The sequence below is a fragment of the Mastigoproctus giganteus genome, chromosome 13 (assembly GCF_048544385.1).
Source record: "Mastigoproctus giganteus isolate SK-2022 chromosome 13, ASM4854438v1, whole genome shotgun sequence".
Lineage (NCBI taxonomy): Eukaryota > Metazoa > Arthropoda > Arachnida > Uropygi > Thelyphonidae > Mastigoproctus > Mastigoproctus giganteus.
The window spans coordinates 26769407-26793416 of NC_143587.1; the positions used below are offsets into that span (position 1 = coordinate 26769407).

Sequence of the window (24010 nt, forward strand, 5' to 3'; positions counted from 1 at the left end):
TGCCTCCTTCAATATAACTGGATAGATCCCATCCATCCGGGGTGCCTTTTTTATGTTTATCTTCAACAATTTCTCCTCCACTTTCCTCTCAGTTATTACAAAATCATCTAGATCACTGCTAGAGTTTAATTAACCTCTGGCATTCCCGTCCCTGAATAACTCCTCATGTGTGAATGTAGATGCAAAATACTTACTCCTTTAGTTTGTTAGCCACCTGAACAGGATCATCAACAGTTGAACCATCAATATCCAGTGGGCCAATCTGATTCATCCCTTTCCTTCTAGAGTTTACTTAGGTAAAGAACTCTTTGCTGTTTTCCTTTACATCCTTTGCTAAGGATTTCTCATAATTTGTTCTGCCTTTGCCTGCCTAATCTCCTTTGTGACTTGGTTACAGACCACCTTATATCTTTCATAGACTTCCATGTCATCCATTAATTTATGTTTCCTATGCATTTTTCTTCTCTGCCACATGTCTCATTTGTTCATCTGACCTCCATTTAGGCCTAAACCTTGAACAATATTTCTTAGTTAGCGTGTAAAGCCTAGTAGCTTCCAAGATTAATTCTTTGAATGCATCCCATTTTGAATTTGCCGCTGGTAACATCATCAGTTGGTCCCACCGTACAGAATTTAAATACTGTCTCAGACGTCTGTAGTCACCTTTACGAAAACAAAAACCTTTCCCTTTACCCCTGATGGTTGTTACCTCTTTAATTGCTGACTACTGTTCAAACATGCTGGATTTGTTGCTTTGAATGAAGCTTCACATGCTTCTTCATCTATTAATATATATCTCATGAAGGGTAGCCTAGTAACAGTGAAGAAATTTTTGAGGATGTGTATGCTTGCTTAAATTTAGAGGGAAACATGTTTTGAAGACTACACCAAAGTGGATGTGGACATTGCATGGTTCAAGATGTGCTCAAATGAAGAGGAACTCATTACAGATATAATGGAATCAGAATTGATGTGGGTGGCTGAGAGCTTGATGGGCCTCTCAATTTAGATCCTTCGAGGGCATCCATTCTGTCCTTCAAGCTCTCAAATAGGTCCATAACAACGTTGAGTTGTCGCCTGATTTCCTTACATCACGCACACACAAAGACATCCCCCATAGCAATATCATGTCCTGTACCCAATTGCTCGACAAACATCAAGCAAGCAGTGCATTTTAAAAGGCTGTAGAGTTGTTTAAATTGCAGAGTTGTACTGCAATTCATTTTTCTCTGTTGCTAAACGACTCTAAATCTTCTATAAATTTTTTAGAAGCACACTGATCAGTAGATAATCTCTCTACCCCCCCCCCCCCAATACTCAATACATAAGGACCTGGGGCAATTGTGCGGTCAGATATGACGTTTTATAAGGAGGTGATTGCCCCCTTGTATAAGGCAATGGTTGGGCCGCACCTTGAGTACTGCATACAGCTCTCTGGAGGCCTCATTTCAGGAAGGGTGTAGAGCTGCTGCAACAAGTACAGAGAAAGACAACGGGGAGTGGAACAAAGGGTTGTTCTTACCAAGAAAGACTTAAGTTTCTGCAAATTGCAGCATCTGGATACTAGGAACCTGCTAGGTGATCTAACTGAGGTGTATAAGGCCTTGAATGATTTGAGCAAGCTCAATGCTGATGGGATTCTTCCTCTTGTTCAGATTACTCAGCTGAGGGGACATATAATTCAAATTGAGGAAAGACAATTATAGAACAGATGTGTGGAAATTTATCTTTAGCCAGCGAGTGATTGATAGTTGGAACAAACTTCCAACTGCCGTAGTGGTGTTTGAAAACTAAATAAGTTCAAGGCAGAACTAGACAAGCATTTGGAGCGAATGGATGGGTGAAATGGGAACTTTTTTTTTTTTTTTTTTTTTTTGCTGATGCTATATAAGCTTGCGCTTGCTTTCTTGTATCTTATGCCTCTACTAATACTAATTCTAATGAATACCATGATGCTGTTTCTAATGTGTTCAAGCCATGATGTTGATTGAAAACTTTTAACAATTCTATAAAAAATGTCTTCTATTTTTTTTACCCCCCCCCAAAAACTGAAGTCAAAAACTTCCACCTATGTCATCTCTTCCGAAATCCTAGGACACCTTGATCCATAGGCTGGACCAAGGATGTTCCTCACAATTGGGATGCGAAGGAGCATTATCCAAAGAAAAAAAAAGGTTTTTCGGGTAAGTTTTTTTCTTAAAGTGTTCCCTTGCAGAAGATACAAATTCATGAAACACCATTCTTTGAATAATGTAATTCATAATTAAATCACATTTTTCACTGAATAATGAAACATGTAATTTAATTAAACATGAAGTCAAAATTCAAATGTCTTAAATATTGATATTTTATATAGTGCATTTGGTACTTAATATCAGTAAATTGGTATGCAGCTTAAATTTAAGTTTTAAGTTATAAAACTTTGTATTATACTCACAAAAGTATCCAAAGGATTATGATGAAATATAATTCAATATCTTTAAAATACTGAACTATATACTTTATTGCTTTATAGATCTTGTTTCTCATGCTCTCTCCTTGTATGTTGTCTTAAAAGATACTTCCAGCGGAAAGTCTTGCCACAGAAAAGACAAAGAAATGAATTAGGATAGTGCATCCTAAGGTGCTGCTTTAAGTATTTGCGAGCTTTAAATCCTTTTCTACAAACTGGACAGGGAAATGACTGATGGAGGGCAGGACAGTTGTGTTGATTAACACCGTCTAATTTTAAACTGCAGTAGGAGCACTGGAAGTAAAATATCCTTGACCTATTTTCTGAAAAGGAAATGATGCAAAATTACATATTAACAGCTACATATACATTATAAATTAATGCCATTTTTACATTATTTTATAAATAAAGTTATTTAAGTTTATAAGATATTTATATATAAATAAATAGATACAGATAACATTGGTACATATGATTTTTGTAGAGTAAAAGTTATTAATACATTTTTATTCTCAAAACACTGGGACATCAGTGGAGCGGCTGCAGTCCTGTGATAATAAATGCAGATATACTGAGCCCAAGCCAATATGCCCAACATGAATTTTTAACTGTTGTAGTGGCAGCAATAAAACAGTTAAAAGATGTGAATTCCTCTGGAGCCAGCTGTACACAGAGTATATAAAAAAATTTTTTCTTTACAATAATGCCTTAATGGCCTCTGGTGAAAGTCTAAGGATATTATTTGTTGTTGGTTAAAAATAAATTTTAATTTTGTTTATTCTCGTAACCCAAAAGCAATACAGCTAAATCTCCTAAATTTGGCAACCTTAGAACGTGATGATTCTTAGCATTTTCTGATTTCATGTCATATTAATGTCAAAAAAGAAAGGCCCAAAAAATACTGCACTTTTAAACTGCAACCTACTGCATATAGTACAAGTGCAGCCATTTTTCAGGAGAAAGGTGACATTATATGGAAAGATACAGTGAATATACAGCAAAAATAAAATTATTTTCACTTCCAAAATATACCGTACACAGTACAGTATACTTTGTAAGGAAAAGAGAAAAATAGTTCACACAATTGCTTTACTTTAGTCCTTACTCTGAGCACTTTCAACGATACCTTTTGGGTTAACAATAAATAACAATAAATAAGGACCAGAGTCAAAATGAAAAATTTTATAAAACTGTGTGCTTGTTAATAAAATATCTTATTTTTAATAATTAAGTAGTTAAGTGATACTACTGGCTTGCACAATGAGCCAGAATGGTGTTATGCCATGATTCAATCCATTCTGAACCATCATATGGACCTGTGTATGCATTTTGAAAATCCATGACCCTGTGGTCTATTTAATATTCTTTTAGGCAGCCTATGGCAAATAAAAGGAATAACATTTATTATTATTAGCCATATGGTGCATGGAAGCCTGAGGCTTATGCTGCACCAGCCAAAAAAAATTCCCGTGTTACCCTGAGAGAGAGAGAGAGAGAGAGAGAGAGAGAGAGAGAGAGAGAGAGAGAGAGAGAGAGAGAGAGAGAGAGAAGTAGAAAGGAATCACCAAGAAAGAGAAGAATGATTGCTGTGTCGATATTGTTTACAAGCAACAACATAAAAATTATAAAACATTCAAATGTTTCACATACAAATGGTGAAACTTATAAAGTGATTAATCAATCAGTTATATTTAGTGAGTCACTAATCATGCATATTAATTAGCCAATTCAATAACTTAATAATTTAGAGATATCATAGTATAAGTTATGGCTCTATGGTGAAATTTTGCCACTGAAAGATGGTGTAACATGGCCAACCAGAGAATGCTTACTAATTCTTTGGTTGTTTTCCAGAAGCCTGCAGCTTTATTGCACTACATTAGACATTGAGAACAATGAATCTACAGGTTTCTGCTGCACTAGCAAAAAATATAATAATAATAAGAAATAACTAGATAAAAATAAAGATACATAGTAATAAATGATAAAAATTAATAATAAATAAATACAGTAATACCCCAAAGTTACGCAATAGGTGGGTCCGACGAAAATCGCGTAAGTTGAATTCGCGTAAGTCGGGGTACAACTTTGCATATAAATACATATAAATTTTGCTTAATTGGGACCAAGGACTAACAAAAACACTAGTTTAGAAGAAAAATATTAATAAAATTGCAGTTCTTTATACATATTAATACAAAATATGTATTAAAAAAACAAATGACTTACGTTAAAAAGTTATTTCGATGTCGATGGCTTCATAAAATCTAACAAATTCGTCTGACAACACAGCGCGTTCTTTTTTTCACGCAGAATTTCTTCGTAGCAAGCTAATAATTTTTTTTTATTCCTTGCTTTGTAGCTATAACGCGTTCTTCGTTCCATGTGCTTTTCGCCGTTGCTTCATTTAGGCCTGTAGCACGTGCAATATCACATGGTCTTTCATTTCGCTCAAAGCATTTCACAATTTCATATTTTTTCTCTATCGACAGAGGCGGACTGGCCATAAGCCTTACCGGGGAAACCCCGGTGGGCCAGTGTGATTTTGGCCATAAACCATAGTATGAGGCCACTATAAATTTTCCTGGGTAAGAATTTTTGACCCAGTCCGCCTCTGTTTATCGATAATTGCTTTTCTTTTTCTCTCTGAATCTGCAGTGTCTTCACCAGGACGCTTCCTTTTCACACCTTTTAATTAAGTATTTTACTCATTTTTAGGGAATAAAGCACAATTACAAAACGAGGAGGCACGCTTGATACGCATAAACAAAGCTGCGCGCATGTAGCAACTGAATAAACAACACCATAAAGGCAGAGATACGCTATTAACACCTCACATTTCTAGGGGTTACTACCATAAAACAATAAAAATCCAGTTGCATTTCTGCTAGTGAAATCTGTTATAAACTGGTAGTGAAATCGATCTAATTGCATTTGTGATTATACCGATAGCTGGAATTGTGTTGGTTTTTACGTTATTATGGTGAAATGTGTTTCCCCTTCACTGATATAAAAAACATAAAAGCAGCAAAGTTGAATTTTGTTCATCTTTCGCTCTCATTCTCCGCCGTCGCACCGTATATCGATAACATATGAAAAACGACCTTGAAGATAGTGGGCGGCAGCGTTGCCAAACGAAAAAATCAAGAACCGCGTAACTCCGAGTTCGCGTAAGTCGGGGTAGCGTAAGTCGGGGTATTACTGTATATAAAAAAATAAAAATCTATGCATCTCTCTCCTCACACTATTATTATTTTGAAAACCTTTCTCCTTTATGAGATGGTTTCCACCTTGAATGGAGTGGTTGGTTGTGTGCAGTTACTAGTACAGTCAAATCTCATTAATATAAAGTTTAAGGGACCTAAATTTTCACGTTTTGTAATAACAAGGTTTGTAGTAATGAGGTACCCAAAATTGTACAGTTTTCTTTTTCTTTTTTTTTTTTTTTTGGTACATATTGTATATCTAAGACTAATAATAAATAATAATAATAACAAAATTAAATTAATTTAAATTAATAAAATAAAAACAAAAGCCTCGTCTAACAATTACAGTAATAGGAATAACATTTTTTAAAGATTTTATTTTTTTGTAAGATAAAAATTTAAAAAAAGCAATTAACCGAAATGAAAATATTGTAGAGTATAAATTTTGATATATACAATATTTTATATTGTATTGGTCATTACTTGTTCTATATGCCATATATCTTTGACTTCCTGTCTTAGGTCTGAGTGCTTCCTGATCTTTTCCTTGTATGTTTTCTTGGGGTTGCTGGCATCAGCCACTGCTTTATCAATCAGGTACGCAGCCATTTCCTTCTTGTCAATAAGGGTTATGTCAGGTCTGTTGTGCAGAATCGTCTTAATTGTTATTATGGCACGGTCCCAGTATAGTTTGTGAGTAGAGGTCTCTAGTGCGGCCTGAGGCTTGTACTTGTAATACGGTAAACTTTCTTTGTTCAGCTGGTATTTTTATGCTAACTTCTGATGTATTATCCTAGCCACTTTGTTGTGTCTATGAGTGTAATCCATCTGGGTGATCACCCTGCATCCTGCTGTGATGTGCTGGTTGTTTCTGGGAACAGGTGGCATTGTGAATATGTGTTATCTGTTATTCCAGGGTTCTTAGTGATGCATTTCCTGTAGTTCCTATGTTTATTACCTGTTCTTGGATGGCGAGCATGAATCCTTCAGTCTCGGAGAAGAGCCTTCCATTCGTGAGCCAAGCATTGCAAGCCATCCTATTTATATAGTCCTGATAGAGGTTATTGTAGTGTCTGCCATGGAGTGTCTACTTCGCCCACCTTTCTGTCTGTTTCTTCTGTTCAACATGAGTGTTGTATGCCATTTGTCTATCTTTCTTATGGCTTGTTAGATTGGTGCTGTTTTCCTGGAAGTAAGCCTGCATGTATTTAACTGCCTTCGCTTATTCAATGAGGTTGGTCAATCCTCTCCCTCCTCCTTTCTTTACAAGTCTCACAATGGCCGACTTCAGGGGGTATTAGAGACTCTTGTTCGTCATTATCTTGGTCGATCTCATAATCTCCTCCAGCTCGGTGTTGGTCCAATCTATGATCCCAAAGGAGTACATCAGTACTGAGACTGCATAAGTCTCAGTACTAATGCAACCACATTCCTGCCATTCACCTTTGATTTTAGCAGGCTTCTCAGTCTCTGATGGTATTTCTCCATCAGGCGGGCCTTGATCTCCTATATTCTAACTGACGGGATTGCATCATCCCCAGATATTTGTATGTCTGTTCCTCTGTCATAGCTTCCATCTCTTCATTAGTCTTCAGCTGGTAGTTTTGTCCAACTGGATGCCGCTGATGCAATCCATGAGTCTTGCATTTGTCTAGGATCTGTGATTCTTTTCTTAACTGTATTCACATATAAGAAAAACTCTCCCTGTTCTATACTCTCTTAGCCAACGATTATTCATAATCATCTATGCCAACTTTTGCTATGGAATTCATCATCAGCCATTTTCAGTCCACTACAGGATGAAGGCCTCTCCAGCAACTTTCCAGTTAATTCTGTTTTGTGCAGCAGCCATCCATTTACTACCCATGAACTCGAAAATTTCACCTGTCCATTTCTGTTGTCGTCTACCAGGTTTTCTTTTAGCTCAGCTTGGGTACTATTCTGTTATTTTCTTAGTCCATCTGTCATCACTGAGCTATGTATCCTGCCCAAGTCCATTTTAGTTCTTTAGTTTTGATAAGAATGTCCTTTATTTGTGTTTGCTGCCTAATTTTCCTTGGTGATTTTAATGTTCACAACTCCAGCTGGCTTCCGTTTTCTAGTCACACCGACCCAGCAGGTCGAGATGCTGAGGCTTTTGCAATTACTAATGACCTAGCACAGATTGTTCATTTACCTACGAGAATACTGGACAATCCTAATCATACAGCCAATACGCTTGATCTTTTTCTCACAAACAACCCTTCTAAGTACACGGTCGAAGTGAGAGGTCCTTTAGGCTCTTCAGATCACAACTTGGTGATTGTCTCTTCTCCAATGGAACCTTCATCTCATGGCTATTCCCAACCTCGTGTTGTTTGGCATTACAAGAATGCAAAATGGGATGACCTGCGAGACTTCTTTTCTTCTTTTCCTTGGTCGGATTACTGTTTCAAAACTTCTGATGTCAACGTTTGCTCAGATCGTGTTAATGAAATTATTCTTGCATGAATGGAATCCTTTATCCCACACTCCACTTTAAAATCTCGTCCCTTATCTAAACCTTGGTTTTCCAATAAATGTTCTAAGGCTGTTCAAGAGAAGAATGTTGCATATCGTAATTGGCTTGTTTCTAATTCTTCAGTTTCATTTTCTGCCTAAACTAAAGCTCGCAACAATTGTAAAGCAGTTATTAATCAGTCCAAACTAGAGTTTGAACAGGCTAAGAGTAGAAAACTTGCTTCTTGCCCTAATGGTAGCCGAGCATTCTGGTCTCTTGCCAAAGCTATTGGCCGCAACTTTTGCCCATCTCTGCTCCCACCTCTGTCCAAACCAGATGGTTCTGTTGTCACTTCAGCCAAGGATAAAGCTGACCTGCTAGCATCCCATTTTTCTTCCAGCTCATATTAATGATCTTGGTAAAACAACTCGGTAAAACATTTTGATGAATCTTGATGCTAAGAAAGCTCCAGGTCCTGATGGTATTTCTCCACTTGGTCTCAAAACCTGTGCTCCTGAACTTACTCCTATTCTTTGCTGCCTTTTTTCACTTTCTTATTCCAAAGGTGTTTTTCCTTCTGCTTGGAAATTTGCTCATATCCAGCCAGTTCCTAAAAAGGGTGATAAATCCCTCCCATCCAATTATCGTCCCACTGCAATTACTTCTACTCTTTCTAAAGTAATGGAGAAATCAATTAACTGCCAACTCTTAAACTACCTAGAAACCTTCCGTCTGATCAACGATCACCAGTATGGATTCCGTCAGTGTCGATCCACTGGTGATATTCTGGCTTATGTTACCCATTTATGGACCAATTCAATGGAAAGGTTCGGTGAAACACAAGTAGTTGCTCTTGACATCTCAAAGGCTTTTGATCGTGTTTGGCATAAAGGTCTTCTAAACAATTTCCATCTTATGGTTTGCCAACTGTTTTTAGTAATTGGTTATCCAGTTTTCTCTCTGATCGCTCACTGAGGGTGATGGCAGATGGCTCTCTGTCTTCTAACTTCTCCACTAATGCCCGTGTCCCCCAAGGTTCAGTTCTTTCCCCCACTCTTTTCCTTCTGTATATCAATGACCTTCTTCCATTGACTGGAAATCCTATCCATAGTTTTGCCGATGATAGCACGTTGCATTCAACTTTCCATTTTGAGAAACCTGTCCTGCTCAATCAGCTTCAACTTCTCGAAAATCTGCTACCAATTCCTTAAATGCCAATCTTCAGGTAATTCTCCAGTGGGACAAAGACAACTTAGTTGATTTCAACCCTTCTAAAACTCAGTCTTGTCTTATATCTCGCAAAAAGGATTCTTCTGCTCCTATGCTTATCTTTAGTGACACTCCGATTTCTAGGCAAAATGATATATCTCTTTTGGGGATTACCCTGACTTCTAATCTCTCTTGGCACAAGCACATTACAAATATTGCTTCCTCTGCATCACTTTGCAAAAGACCTTGGTTTTCTCTTTCGCTCTCGGCGTTACTTTTCTTCCAAACAGCTGCTCACTCTGTATAAATCGCAAATCCGCCCTGCCATGGAATATTGTTCCCACATCTGGGGTGATGCCCCCAAAACCTCTCTCAGGCTTCCTGATTCCATTGAGAAGAGGGCAGTTAGGTTAATTAATGATTCATCTCTAACAGAGTCTCTCCACTCGCTTTCTCATAGATGTACTGTTTCTGCTGCGTGCCTCTTCTACAGATACTTCTATGGGCACTGTTCTTCTGAACTGGCTTCTATAATTCCCGCTCTCTCTTTCAAAACAGTCCAAACACGTGCCGCCACCAGCCAACATCCATTTACTGTCCAACTTCAAACCCACAGAACCAACTTTTCATCTTCCTCATTTATTCATTCAACTGCCGTTTTCTGGAACAATCTTCCTTCATACGTATTTCCTGAAAATTACAATCTACAGAAGTTCAAGTCGAATGTCAACAAATATCTTCTTTCGTCTTCTCAACCTCCAACCCAAGCATGGTACTAAGTACTATAGGTTCTAATACCTCTCTCTAATACCTCTTAATTTTGAGAAGCACACCTCGCATAAATATGTAGACCCGAAAGGTCTAGATATTTATGTGAGGTTTATCTCTACATATTTATCTTTGTATCGCCATTTTTGATAATTCTGGATACTCAACTCAAAGAAAAAACCAAAATTTTTCACAAAGTATAGTCTTTAAACGAGCATGTAATGCTTTGTCAGATGACAGGTCTATGGATCTTCATTTTGCTCAATGGTAATTTTGGGATATGAAGAATTTCAAAAGCAAAAGGTTCACGAATTTCAAAAGCAAAGGGTTTTTTTTTTTTTTTTTTCTGGAGACACATTAAATCGTTTGGAAAAATTCATAATTAGCATTGTTAGGTGGGAAGGCAATGATATCTCTAAATTGTAAAATATCAATATTATTGCTATTAACAAAATCAGAAAAACATGGGAACATTTCAGTATTATTATGCTCAAATTCAGTTTTCCAATGGTTAAGTTTATTTTTGAAAGCTTCTGAGTATTAATATATTTGTTCCTTGTCCTTGAAGACTTAAATTTAAATCATAAAGTTTTTCAAATATATCAACAAAGTGGCTAAGTTTTCCTAGCCATTTGTTAATTGTAAAAAAATTAAGCAAGGTTCTGATCTGTATCTGATAAAAACAATAAAACTTCATGTTTGAGGCCAAAAAGACGTCACAACATTTTACCACTGGACAACCACCTCACTTTCGTATATAAAAGAAGTGTTTCATAAGTGGATCCCATTTCATTCAAAAGTATAGTGAAAAGCCCGCTATTTAAGCTTAAACTTTCAATAAAGTTGATGGCATTTACTGCATCTTTCAAAACTTCATCCAATTCAGTTTGCATTTTATTCACTACTAATGGTATAAATGCAATCATTAAAAACTATATTTTGAGCAATTTCCTATACTTTGCCTTTTAAACCTTTATTTAATGCAGCCATCAGTACAAATCGCAACACAGTTGTTCCACATTAGATCATTTGCTTGAAATAAAATATTAATAACATTGAAAATCTTCTCCCATCGTTCTTCCTTCCAAAGCTTTGCAAAATAGAAAATCCTCCCAAATATCCCCCTCGTAGTCATATCCGACATATACAAAAATATCTGATTGAAATATCAGTGGATTCATCTAACTGTATTGCAAGAATTGGACTTTCTCTCAATCGATTTAATAAATTGAATTTTATGCTGCCAATAACTGCAATATGTCGCGAGACAGTGTCTCTGGACAGAGGAATGGTTTTTAGATCACAGCTGTACTTTTCTCCATGCATAATTGAAATCATTTTTATTGCAGCAGGGAGAATGCACCAAATTACGAAGCAGAATAAAGCTTGAGTACTATATATACACACTTGCTATGTATATTTACTGCTACTGGACATTTACATCTCTAGCCTTTAGGCAATACAGTACAAGTAATTTGAGAATTTATGTTGTAGGAAGCATAAATTAAGAGCTAAAGGGATTAAATGAGTAATACTTCTCAGTACTACTCAAATGTTGAGTAGTACTGAGAAGTATTAATACATACTGAGAAGTCACACTAGTCAACTGCTTTTTGTGTGTGTGTGTGTGTGTGTGTGTGTGTGTGTGTGTGTGTCCATAGCCAGTGAGCAAATTAAGGCATACTCCCGACAGAGTAGACAGTAGGGTTCATTCATATCTCAGACTAACTTCAAGTAGCAAAGTCTTTACGCCTACAGTACTGAAAAGGCAATTTTAACAACAGGTTTTTAGCTTTTATGTACACAAAAAATTAATTAATTTAAAAATTTCGGCAACCCCTTTAATTTACCTCACAACCCCTCTGGGGGTCACGCCCCACAGTTTGCACACCACTTAAGGTTAAACCTCAAAATGAGGAAGTTATTTAAATAGAACACAGGGTGAAAAGCATAGCATAAAGTCTACAGAAGTGAATAACTGTTGATTTTAACTCGGCTTTCCTATTATTTCCATTATTTCTTAGCATCAGTAGAGGCATATGATGCAAGAAAGCAAGTTTATATAGCATCAGCCAAAAAAAAAAAAAAAAAAAATTTTTTAAAGTCCTTTTAAATTTATGTCCCCCTCAATCCTTTTAAATTTAAATCCTCAATTTGAAATGTCCCCTCAGGTGAGTAATCTGAGCAAGAGAAAGAATTCTATCAACATTGAGCTTGCTCAAACCATTCAAGGACTTATACACCTTAATTAAATCACCTCGCAGGTGCCTAGTCTCCAGATGCTATAATTTGCAGAATGTAAGTATTTCTTGGTAAGAGCAACCCTTCTCTGTACTTGTTCCAGCAGCTCTACATCCTTCCTAAAATGACGCCTCCAGACCTGTATGCAGTACTCAAGGTGTGGCCTGATGATGGCCTTATACAAGGGGACAATCATCTCCTTATCCCTGCTAGCAAAATTTCTGTATATCATTGACAAGACACCATGTGATACTCTTTCAGCCTGTCTGCACTGCTCAAAAAACTTTATATCCGACAGCACAATTATTCCCAGGTCCTTTTCATTCTCTACTACCCTGAGTGTAGTACCATACAGTTGATACTACACTCAGGGGTTACTGCTACCCATATGCAGTACTTTACATTTGTCAATGTTAAACTTCAGTTGCCGCCTCTCCGCCCATCTGATCAACTTTTCTAGATCCTGTTGCAGTAGTGTACTATCATTACTGTCATTAAAAACCCTGCCAAACTTCTTGCCATCTGCAAACTTAGACATTAACCCTAACACACCTTCATCAATATCAATGATAAATACAGAAAACAACACTGGGCCCTGGGGGACTCCACTAATAACATTAGTCCACGAAGAGCAGTGTCCATTGATTATCACTCGTCTTCCATGTGCAACAGTACCAAAAGCTTTCCTTTGTGTCCATATTTGATTTTACTTACGATCAGTCTTTATATTGCACTTCAAAATATCTGGGAGAAAGAAAGTTCTCTATGAATTAAGGAATTCTCTCCGTATCCTAGATTAAATAAATCTTGCAGGATTCCAACTCTACATTTTGCATCAATCGTTTTCTGAAGTCTTTGATTAGCCACCCTTATATATTGCTTTCTAATAAAAAAAAAATTTCTTAGATATGTTTCAACTTTGACATTGTAAGTCAAGGGTTGATCTATTTTTCTTGAATCCAAATTAGTGAAGTGATAAAACATTCTCGTTTCCAACAACCATATCAGTCTCCTATATAAAATTCAAGGATTTTATCTAATAAGCCGGTTAGGGAAATGAGACAACAGTTCTATGCATAAGGTTCTTTTTCTAGCTTTAGGAAATGCAAGTTATTTAAAAATTTCAATTATATAAAGCCAGTAGGGTATCCAGAGAAACAGAGTTTAGATTATATCATAGTATAATATATACAATCTAGTCCTGCAGCACTCTTAAGTAGATTGTTTATGGCTGTAATTAGTTCCTCTTTTATAAATGATCATAAATTATATTAGTGAGGTATAATAGTCGAAAAGTTCAATTTGATTTTTTATTCAGATTGTGTTTTTTAAATCTTTTAAAATTCATACTGTTGACTTTAAGTTCTGATATAGTTGAAAGAATCAGCAAAAATTTATAGGATGATCCTGTCTGTTTTAAAATATTGAAGATTGTATACTAGAATGCTTGCCTTGCAACATCTGAATCCATTTCCACACTAAACCAGAATTTTAGTTCTTGGAGTATGGCATAAACATGACCCAAGAATGATTTTTTGTGTTTCTGCTCACTTCAACTTAGCTACTTTACTTTACATGCAATGATTTTAGCTGTAGTTGGATATTTTCAAAATTCATTTTGTGCTTTTCCCCCCTTCCTGACACACATCTGTTATTATACATCTGCTTTGCCTTACTTCTTTGAGGTAGTGCTGCATTTGATGGCTGCAACAATTTGTCAGTTACATACATGGAGCAGCAGCATTATCTATAGTTAAGATCTGAACTAACTGCTTATCCAGCTTGATTAATCACATTAGTCATTCCAGTTATCTTTCTTAAAATTCAATATAATCTTGGTGTTCCATACGTGAAAATAAATCACTGTTATAACAGAGATCACTTAATACAGACCATTCTACACTGGGATAAATTGATGGGGAAGATACTGATTAAAAAAAAAAAAAAAAAAAAATATGTTCTTGTTTATACTCCGGCACGACCACCATGCCAGTAGAGTTTACAATAAATAAATCAATACAAATTGTTAATCGTATTTAGCAGTAATGGGCTCGAACCACAGTCCACTCAAAGAGCGTGTGCTACTGCACTCGCACTCCTGGCCACTCAGCTACGTCAAGCCTCTATTGCAGAAGACAGACTGATATAATATCTGGAATTTGATGAATCATCTTATTCATATCCAACAGACCAGCCATCATTCTGAAGATCAAACACCAATCACTCGCCACAATTTCCCAAACTTTTGCAACTCTGTCCTCATTTTGAGACGTTGACAGAAGTCCACTTCTTGGATCAGTGTGAACATTCTCATGTCTATTGAAACCACTTGTATTATTCAAACACAACTGGTTGGACTTAACAATCCATCACTATAAACAGATTTTAACATTTCACATGTTTCTTTTGAAGATTTAATTTTCCCAGTTTAAAACAAAATTTGATAATTATTCAATGCTCCATTGCAAAGTCGTGACACGGAACATTAACACTACTAATGAAACTGGCTGTTACTTGTAAGCAGTTGGCCTACTGAACAATCTCTGCACCACCATCTGTTAGAGGAAGTTTGAACTACAACAATCCATTTCCATTTATTTTCAAACTCATCAAATATGACTGCAACAGCACCAGTCTGGGAACTTTACTGACACACTATTTTGACATTTTACATGCAAATCTTTGATGAAAGGATTTCCTATAAAATATAGTGTCATAAATGAAAAACTAGAACTACAGAGAAGCAATAACACAAACCTACATTTTAAGAACATTTCTCTGATGTTTTGCTGCTGATAGGAAATATGAACTATAGTTTTAATGGCAATTTTTTGAAAGTTTTGAAATTTGCTCTATAAAATCAATTTTTTTTTATAAATTAAAAAAAATAATAAAAATATTGGTGAAAGCACCTTCTGGTTTAATTTTTATTTTTGCAAATTTTACAAATACGTTATTTTTATATAAAAATACATAAAAACAGAAATATCAAAGATTATTTCCTCCATCAAGCAAAAATGGCCACAAACTGGACTTATATGCTAGACTGAGTTAAACTTGTGCCTTTTAGACTTTGTCAGGCAGCTAACTAGCTACCTGATAAAGTCAAAAGGCTTCTTGAGGTTAATAAACAGCTTCTTAGCTGTTCCTCTTTTTAACATCCAGATGTCGTCAGCCTTAATACTGAGATTCCATTCCATTTACATCCTGATGGAATTTTTCCATTGCTCTTCACTTAAACTACCAAATTTCTATGGAAATAGTGGAGGGCCTAACCTGAATATTCAAAACTGAAGCCTAATTTTCTGAACTTTTTCAGCATATAATTCAACAAATCTTAAAACCCCGGGTGTTTATTGTTTCCCAAAAATCCAGTCCAAACATCTCTTTCAGTTTTGCTTATGGATTCTTCAAATACAGAGTTATATAACAGCAGCTTGCAGATTTGACAGCAAAAATTCCTGCTTTGATTTTCTTATATATAAGCAATGGGAATTTAGTGCAAACATATTTAAAAAACAATTTCCTTCTTTATTCAGGGCTTGCATCAACTGTTTCATTAAACCTAGGATTTTACAGAGAAGAGCCTTTGGTTTTTTTTCCATCTTTTTTCTCAATGAAAACACCAAACAAAACATATAATAGCATCTACAGTACTTCTCAGTACCATGGGTGGTGATGAGAAGTACTCTAGGTTGAATCTGTATTCTCAACTTCAAAATTATAAAGTTGAGAATACAGATGATACTTGTTCACATCAGACTTGCATTTCTATACACTAGCATTTTCAGCAAATACATGTGAAGGTTGTTCCAGAAAGCAGAAGTTCAAGGGAGAAAAATGGAAAAAGAAAAGTACGTTCAATAAATTGAAAGCTAGATTTTTAATTAATTAATTTATTTATTTATTGTATCTGGAAAATTCAGGAAACACTGCCATATATTTATAATACCATACATACTGAATTATAGATACAACTCAAGAGTATCATTAAGAGATGAGGTACATTCATTCAAATTTGAAGTTGGACAGTGAATGGATGCTTACAACAAGTATTCAGACCGGTTTGGGTGAGAGGAAGAATCATAGATAGCAACAGAGATAAACAGCATATGGAATCCACAGAAAAGGCATACAGTAGCAACAGAATGTCTATGAGACTGAGAAAGAACTTGTAAGAGTAGGGTCATTAATTAACCTGACTACCCCTCTTTTGAACACAGTCTAGAATCTGGTGAAAGGTTGTGGGAGCAGCAACCACACATGTGGGAGAAACATTCCATGATAGGACAGATTTGAGATTTGTAGAGAGTGAGTAGCTTTTTGAAAGAAAGAAATATATTCCAGCTTTTTATATTCCAAGAAAGCAATATTCCAGTTGTGCTTATACCAAGAGAGATATAGAGAGAGATTACAAGTCAAAATAATGCTTAACATGGATATTACGTCTAGAGATCTGAGTGTCATGAATAATAATAACAGGAGTAGCAGACTCCTTTTATGAGATATAAGACAGGACTGAGTTTTATAAGGATGTAAATTAACCAAGTTATCTTTACCGCACTGAAGAATTAATTTGAGATCAGCATTTAAGGATTTAGTGATGGTTAATCAAGTAGATGAAGCTGATTGTGTAGGTAAGGTTTCTCAAACTGAAAAGTGGAATGTAACTTGCTATCATCAACAATCTATGCCTATGATCATCTGCAAAACTATGAATAGGATTTCAAGACAATGGAAAGTCATTAATACACAAGAGAAAGCGAGTAGGAAAATGAAATGAACCTTGGGGAGCACTATTGGTGGTAAAGTTAGAAAACAGAGAACCATATAACATAACCTGCAGTGAGCGGTCTGAGAGAAAACTGGATACCTATTTGCAAAACACAGACTGCAGTCCATAACAGAGAAGCTTGTTTAGACCTTTATGTTAAACATGATCAAAAGCCTTAGAAATTTCATGGGTAACTACTTGAGTTTCGCCAAACCTTTCCACTATATTTCTCCACAAATGGTAAAACAAGTGAATACATATCACCAGTGGATCGACTTTGACGGAATCTGTAATGGTGATCATTATCAGATCAAAAGTTTCAAAATAGTTTAAGAGTTGAAAGATAATGGATTTCTCCTTTTTTTTTTTTTTTGAAAAAGTTGAGATGAGTTCAATGGATAATTGGATGAGAGGTATTTCTTACCCCTTTTTGGGAACTGGCTGGATACGAGCAAATTTGCAAACACAAGGTATGCATAAAAAAAAAAAAAAAAAAAAAGTGACACAGAACAGGAGATAGCTCAGAAGTAAAGGTTTTGAGAATAAGTGGGAAAATGCTTTCAGGATCTGGAGCATCCATGGTACCAAGACAGATCAAAAATCAACTGAAATCCTTTTGAGGGAAGACCACAGGAACTACTGAATGATGATGATGGTGGCCCTTCCTAAAATCAAGCCTCCAGACTTGTATGCAGTATTCATGATGCGGCCTGACCACTGACTTATACAATAGCTCTTGTAGCTAGAAGAAAAGTAGAATGCTAGCAGGTTGGCTTTATCTTTAGCTGATGTGGCAATAGAACCATTAGATTTTAAAAGGAATGGAAGTATGGATGGGTAAAAGTTGGCAAGAATGGTGTTTGTTTGTTTGTTTGTTTGTTATTTGGAGCATTAGCAACTAAGGCCATATTGTTCCAGGGTTATTCGATGGTCATTCCCTGACCTTTCTGCATACTCCATATTTGGTGGTCACGAGCTCAAACCCCGGTCTAATCAAGAAGCATGTGCTACTCACAGCTGCACGTTGGCAAGAGACTAGACAATTCGACTATTCTTTGGACAAGTAGCAAGTTTTTTACTCTTAGTCTGTTCAAAATTTCTTTTGGATTGATTAATAACTGCTTTACAATTATTGTGAGTTTTAATATGGGTAGAAAATTAACCCAGAAATTCATATGCAAACCAATTGCAATGTTCTTACCTTGAAGAGCCTTAGCACCTTTATTGAAAAACAAAGGTTTCGTATTAGCATTATTGTGACATAATGCAAGAAAGCATGCTTATAAAACAGCAACCAAAAAAAAAAAAAAAAAAAAAAAATCCCATTTCACTTATCCATTCATTCCAATAGTCTATCTAGTTCTTCGTTGAATTTATTTAAGCTATCAACTTGTACAAATGGAAGTTTGTTCTAGCAATCAACCACCTGCTGGCCAAGAGAAATTTCTATACATCTATTCTGTAACAGCAATTTCTCAATTTGAATTTGTGCACCACTCATATGTGTAATCTGAGCAAGCAGAAGAATCCCATCAGCATTCAGCCTGCTCAACCCATTCAAGGCCATATACACCCTCAATCAGATCACATCGCATGTGCCTAGTGTCTCGAGACGCGGCAATTTGCAGAACGTAAGCTCTTTCTTCATAAGCGCAACATTTGTTCCATTCACCAATCACATTGCTCTGCTTCTCTGTACTCGTTCCAGCAGTGCTACAAACTTCCTAAAATGAGGCCTCCTGTATACAGTACTCAAGGTGTAGCCTAACCATAGCCTTATACAATGGAATAATCACCTCATTATCCCAGCTAGAAAAATTCCTGTATATCACTGACAAAACCCCATTAGCTGCCCTGACAGCCTGTCTGCATTGATCAGAGAACTTCATACCTGACTTCACAATTATCACCCATGGACAGAATATGTGTAAATGTATCCTCAATTCACAAAGGGTGTTCAAATGGGTGACAAGAAATAATTATAGACCTGTTAGTTTAACTTCTGTTCCAGGGAAAATAATGGAGTCACTGGTTAAAGAGGTGATACAGGCTCACATAGACAAGACTGCGGTAATAGTTCAGACAACATGGTTTTGTTAAGGGGAAGTCTTGTCAGACCAATCTGATTGGATACTACGATGTGGTCGCAAAGGAATTGGATGCAAAAAATAATTTTGGTATCAAATACAGTGGATTCCGGTTATTTGGGCCACCAGTTAATCGGGGCAGCCGTTTATTTGGGGCAAATCTTAAAAAACAGAAACCATTCGAGAAAATAGCCAGGGTTTACTTCGCTTAATTGGGACAGCATGTCGTTTAATCAGGGCAGGAGACCGCAGCACTGGAGATTACCCTATGATTGTCTCCGATGGTACCACGTGGTTTGGTCAAAATTCTGGAGGTCATAACCACTGTTTATTGGGCTTTTCTGTTAGTGAAATCTATCATAAACAGACAGTAAACTCGATCTTACTGAATTTGCGATAATACCGACAGCTGGAATTCTGTGGGTTATTATGGTGAAATGTGTTTACACTTCCAGGAAATCTTCATTCATATAAAAAAAATTAATTTTCAGATCTCTTCATTCCTATTTTTAAAGCTTTGTAACTCGTTACTCCGTTCTCACTTGCGCATATCGTGTTACTTGCTATTTGTGTGTGCCGTGTTCTTTGTTATTGATTGCTTATCTTTTTATTGTTTTAAATTTTAACCCCCACCCACATATATCAGTGAACAGAAATGTCAACTAGTTCGTATGCACATATTACAGTACGTATTAATTATCCCGATTATCACGTATATTCTTCCGATTTTCACGTATCATTTAATTTCTTAATTGGTAAGGTAATAAATGGTAAATTTGTGCTTAATATATCTTTACTTTTATAGCCTGTGGATAATATTCGTCCTATTTTCTCTAATTAGAATCGCTGTTTAATAGAATTAAAATTCAATTCCCAAACGTGATCACAATGACCGGCGCTTACTGCACATTGTATAGTGAATGATACTTTACTATGGTGAGTTCATCATAACGTGATTTGATTGTACAGTGAACTAATTGTAAAAAGGGAAGGTACATTGTATTTTTAACTATTTACGTGAAACTTTGGATAATTGGGGCAGCCGCTTAATTGGGCCAAAATGCACTAGTCTCGATATGTTCCAAATAACCGGAATGGACTGTACATGGATTTCAGGAAAGCTTTTGATACTGTTGCACATGGAAGACTGCTGTACAAATTGGAGCAGTATGGCATTAAAGGCAAGTTGCTGCAATAGATAAAGTGATGGTTGAGTGGGAGACGGCAGAGAGTAGTAATAAATGCACATGGCTCTACGTGGACTAATGTTATTAGTGAAGTTCCCCAGGGTTTGGTGCTGGGCCTATTGTAAAAGCATAGGGTTAAGGTGCCTATGTTGGGCAGAGATCACACTGAGGACAGTGGTTCCCTATGAATAATCCCACACCGGCCAGACCAGCTGTAGCTGGTGTCAGCATATTATCCCACACCATGTCAAAAATGAGAGAGAATGGTGTCAGTAGTGTGTGTGGGGGGGGGGGGGGTCCCATGTAGGTTTCCCCACTACAGTTGAATTTGGAGGGGGGGGGCCTGCTAGAACAACACATACTAACCATTTATTCCACTCATGATACAGCTATCATACTAACAATGTACTTTTTTTTTTCCCCAGAAGAAAAAAAAACGTTAATGGGTTGGCTTTAGCTTTATCTTTAGCTGAAGTGACAATGGAACTAACAGGTTTTCACAGTGGTGGGAGCAGAGATGGGCAAAATTTGCAGCCAATTGATTTGGCAAAAGACCGGAATGCTCGACTACCATTTGGAAAAGAAGCAGATATTTTGTCCTTAGTCTATTCAGAATCTAATTTGGGCTGATTAATAACTGCTTTGCAATTGTTTTGAGCTCTGATGTTGAGAGAAAATAAAGTTGGGGATTTGCATGCAATCCAATTGCAATATGCAACATTCTTTTCTTGAACAGCCTTAGCACATTTATTAGAAAATCAAGGTTTCGATAAATGATGTGGTGTTAAAGGTGGAGTGTGGAATAAAGGAATTCATCAATACAAGAATAATTTCAGACACAATTTGAGCAAATGTTGACATCAAAAAATTTAAAACACTAATCTAAACAAGGAAAAGAGAAAAGAAATCTAGCAGATTATCCCATTTTGAATTCTTGTATTGCCAACCAACTAAGTTGAGAATGGCCACGAGTGAAAAATTCCATCAGAGATAAGACCATCACCAAGTTTTGATCTGAGGTGCCTGACCTCTCACCTCCACTGTGTACTTGGAAAGGCTGTTTGTATGAAAATGGTAAAGAGTATTGGTTGCATGGTTACGATTGTCTGGTATTCTAGTAGGTAGGTAAATGAGCAATCTGTGCACAGTCATTAGTAATTGCAAAAGCCTTAGCATCTCGATCAGATGGGTCCATGTGACTATAAAATAGAAGCTAGCTGAAGTTGTGAACATGAGAATCACCAAGGAAAATTGCCACAGTAAAGTTGGACTGGAAAAAGTCAACGCATTCCAAGTGATTAGTGGAGTTGGGAGATGATAAAAGCAACAGATGTATTTGATAGAATGGGGTAGAGAAAGATTTTAAGTCAGAGAAGACCGAAAAGAGGGAATTTCAAATTACTGAGTCTTGACAGGGAATATCAGAGTAGACATATGCACAATATGTCCATTTTAGTATTATCTTCGAAGCATAAGGAATCCTGCAGCGAATAATTTGGATAACTAAGATGAGCAATGATTGAGGCAACCAATAGTTGGTATTCTATTGGAAAAGAGGGGCTTGGCAATCTCTTGGTAGAAATAAACATCACTGATATTTAAAATAAGACTGTATATTTATGAAATAATTGACAAGGGTGTATGGGAGGTTTAGATCTTTTTGCAAGATAAGTTTGTTGTATTAGTTTGACTGTTCATTGCATAAGAAAAGGTGGGGTGGACACATTGCGTGAAGTAATGAAATTTTTATATATGTCATACAAACAGCAAGAATACCCAGCTCTTTTGCATAGCATTGTCTCGTCAGTTCCCCGCATAAGCATTACTCAGACTTGTTCCAGTCAATGTATGTAGGGTACAGCAGATTAAACACCAGCTGATCCAAAAGCCCCCCTAGAGAGTTACCAATAGGTTGGGTCCAGTGGACCATCTAGTTGCCTGACTGCAAACAGTTTTTAGAGCTGTACCTTTGAAATGTATGGAAAATTTATTTGATTTTGCCACGATGTCCATCATAATCTGAAAAGACATTAATCGTACTGCAAGAATGGAAGATGCGGAGGGATGTGTTTCCAGAACTTTGCTCTGAAGACTAAAGATGGATTCTACCACTTCAAGCCTCCAATCAAACCAATGGTATTGCACTGATGGATGAGAGTCATCTACCTCTTAGTATTGCCTGGTAACACAGAGGGATGGCATTTTCCATGTGATATGGATGCCACACCTCGACGACTCCTTACCTTAGTTTGCACCTGGGTCACCTCAAGTGTACAGCTACTGCATTTCAGGACTCACACCAGAGTTATACCCAGGGTTATTAACAGTCCCACCACCATGAAATTGCAAGCAAAGATTTTGATTGTCGCAGAACTAGAGTTCACTGAAATTCTGTACACTTAGCTCAATTGTCACTTGAATATCAGTTCCATTGCCATTTTAGATTTCAAGGTAGCAAGCCCAGATTATCATACCTGAGAGATTTCAGACAATATATCGATGCCTCATGGACTTAGATGCCTTTGTGCACATTCTAAATGATACTATCAGAATACGAGCACAAATTAGTGCACTTTTAGTTTCACAAATAATATCAAAAGTAATAATAATTTGATGTAAGACATATTCCAGCCTTTTCCATTATTTTCTGTGGGGTGCTGTTTGCTTTGTTGGAATTCTGGGAAGACATTAATTGCATGACTTGAAGATTACCATCACAAAGAATGACAAAACATACATTGCTGGTAAAGCTCTGTTTACAATACAGCAGCAATTTCTGAAATTTCTTTTCCCTAGTACTTTCCCTGACATGTTAATACAAATATCAATCATGTAGATAATTTAAAAGTTTTGTCCTCCATGTAGAGTTCCTTTCCATTTGTTACAATCAATTAGAGGCAAATTAAAATCACCCATAATAGACGTTCACGCTTACTTGCCTGTTCCATTTGCATGTAGAGGCTCTCATCATAATCTTGACAATCACCTGGCCTGTAGATTTCTCCCACTCTCATTATACTTTTGCTTCTAACTATTCCACACCATACAGATTCTATACTAGCATGCAAAACATCTGAATCCAGGAAAGCAGCTCAGGCTGCTTTTGATAAGAAGCATGACGCCACCACCTGGTCTATCTGCCCTATTCTTCCTAAATACATTGTACATGCCATACTGAAACTCATCATCCCCTATTTCCAGGTGGCACTAGGTTTCTGAAAGTGCTATTATCTCACATTACTTGTCCTAACCAGCAGTTTGAATTCACTCATTTTATTAACAATACTTCTGACATTACTGTATAAACAATTTAGACTTAGTGTTAAACAAAAGGACAAAAGTACTCTCTAATATGGACACAGATAATTTAATAGGCATACTTTTTGTATTTTAAACCTCCCTGGACTGGACACATTCAAGGGTAACTGACACACAACGCATGCTTTCATAGGTCAACAGGGTTTACAATGAAGGCAAGTGAAGGTCATTAAAGCAATACTAATTAGACTTATGATGGCCATGGATTACTGACAGAGCAGATGGCATAATATGCCATTAATAGTTTCCCCTACTGCTGGTAAGGAATGTTTAAAAACTTATTTGGACT

General features: G+C 36.5%; 1 protein-coding gene across 4 annotated transcripts in view; it reads right to left on the reverse strand.

Moving 5' to 3' along the window:
* Nucleotides 1-24010, reverse strand: part of LOC150075877 (uncharacterized) — a 506816-nt gene that overhangs the window by 198588 nt on the left and 284218 nt on the right. For 3 of the 4 annotated variants that reach the window (XR_016547834.1, XR_016547832.1, XR_016547833.1), the window contains exon 3: nucleotides 2438-2775. Coding sequence is in view for 1 of the 4 variants with exons in the window: in XM_090387816.1 (XP_090243942.1) it covers nucleotides 2510-2775 (266 nt within the window). In the remaining 3 variants the exon portion in view is untranslated. The remainder of the gene's footprint in view (nucleotides 1-2437; nucleotides 2776-24010) is intronic. The other variant, XM_090387816.1, reaches the window with a different exon arrangement.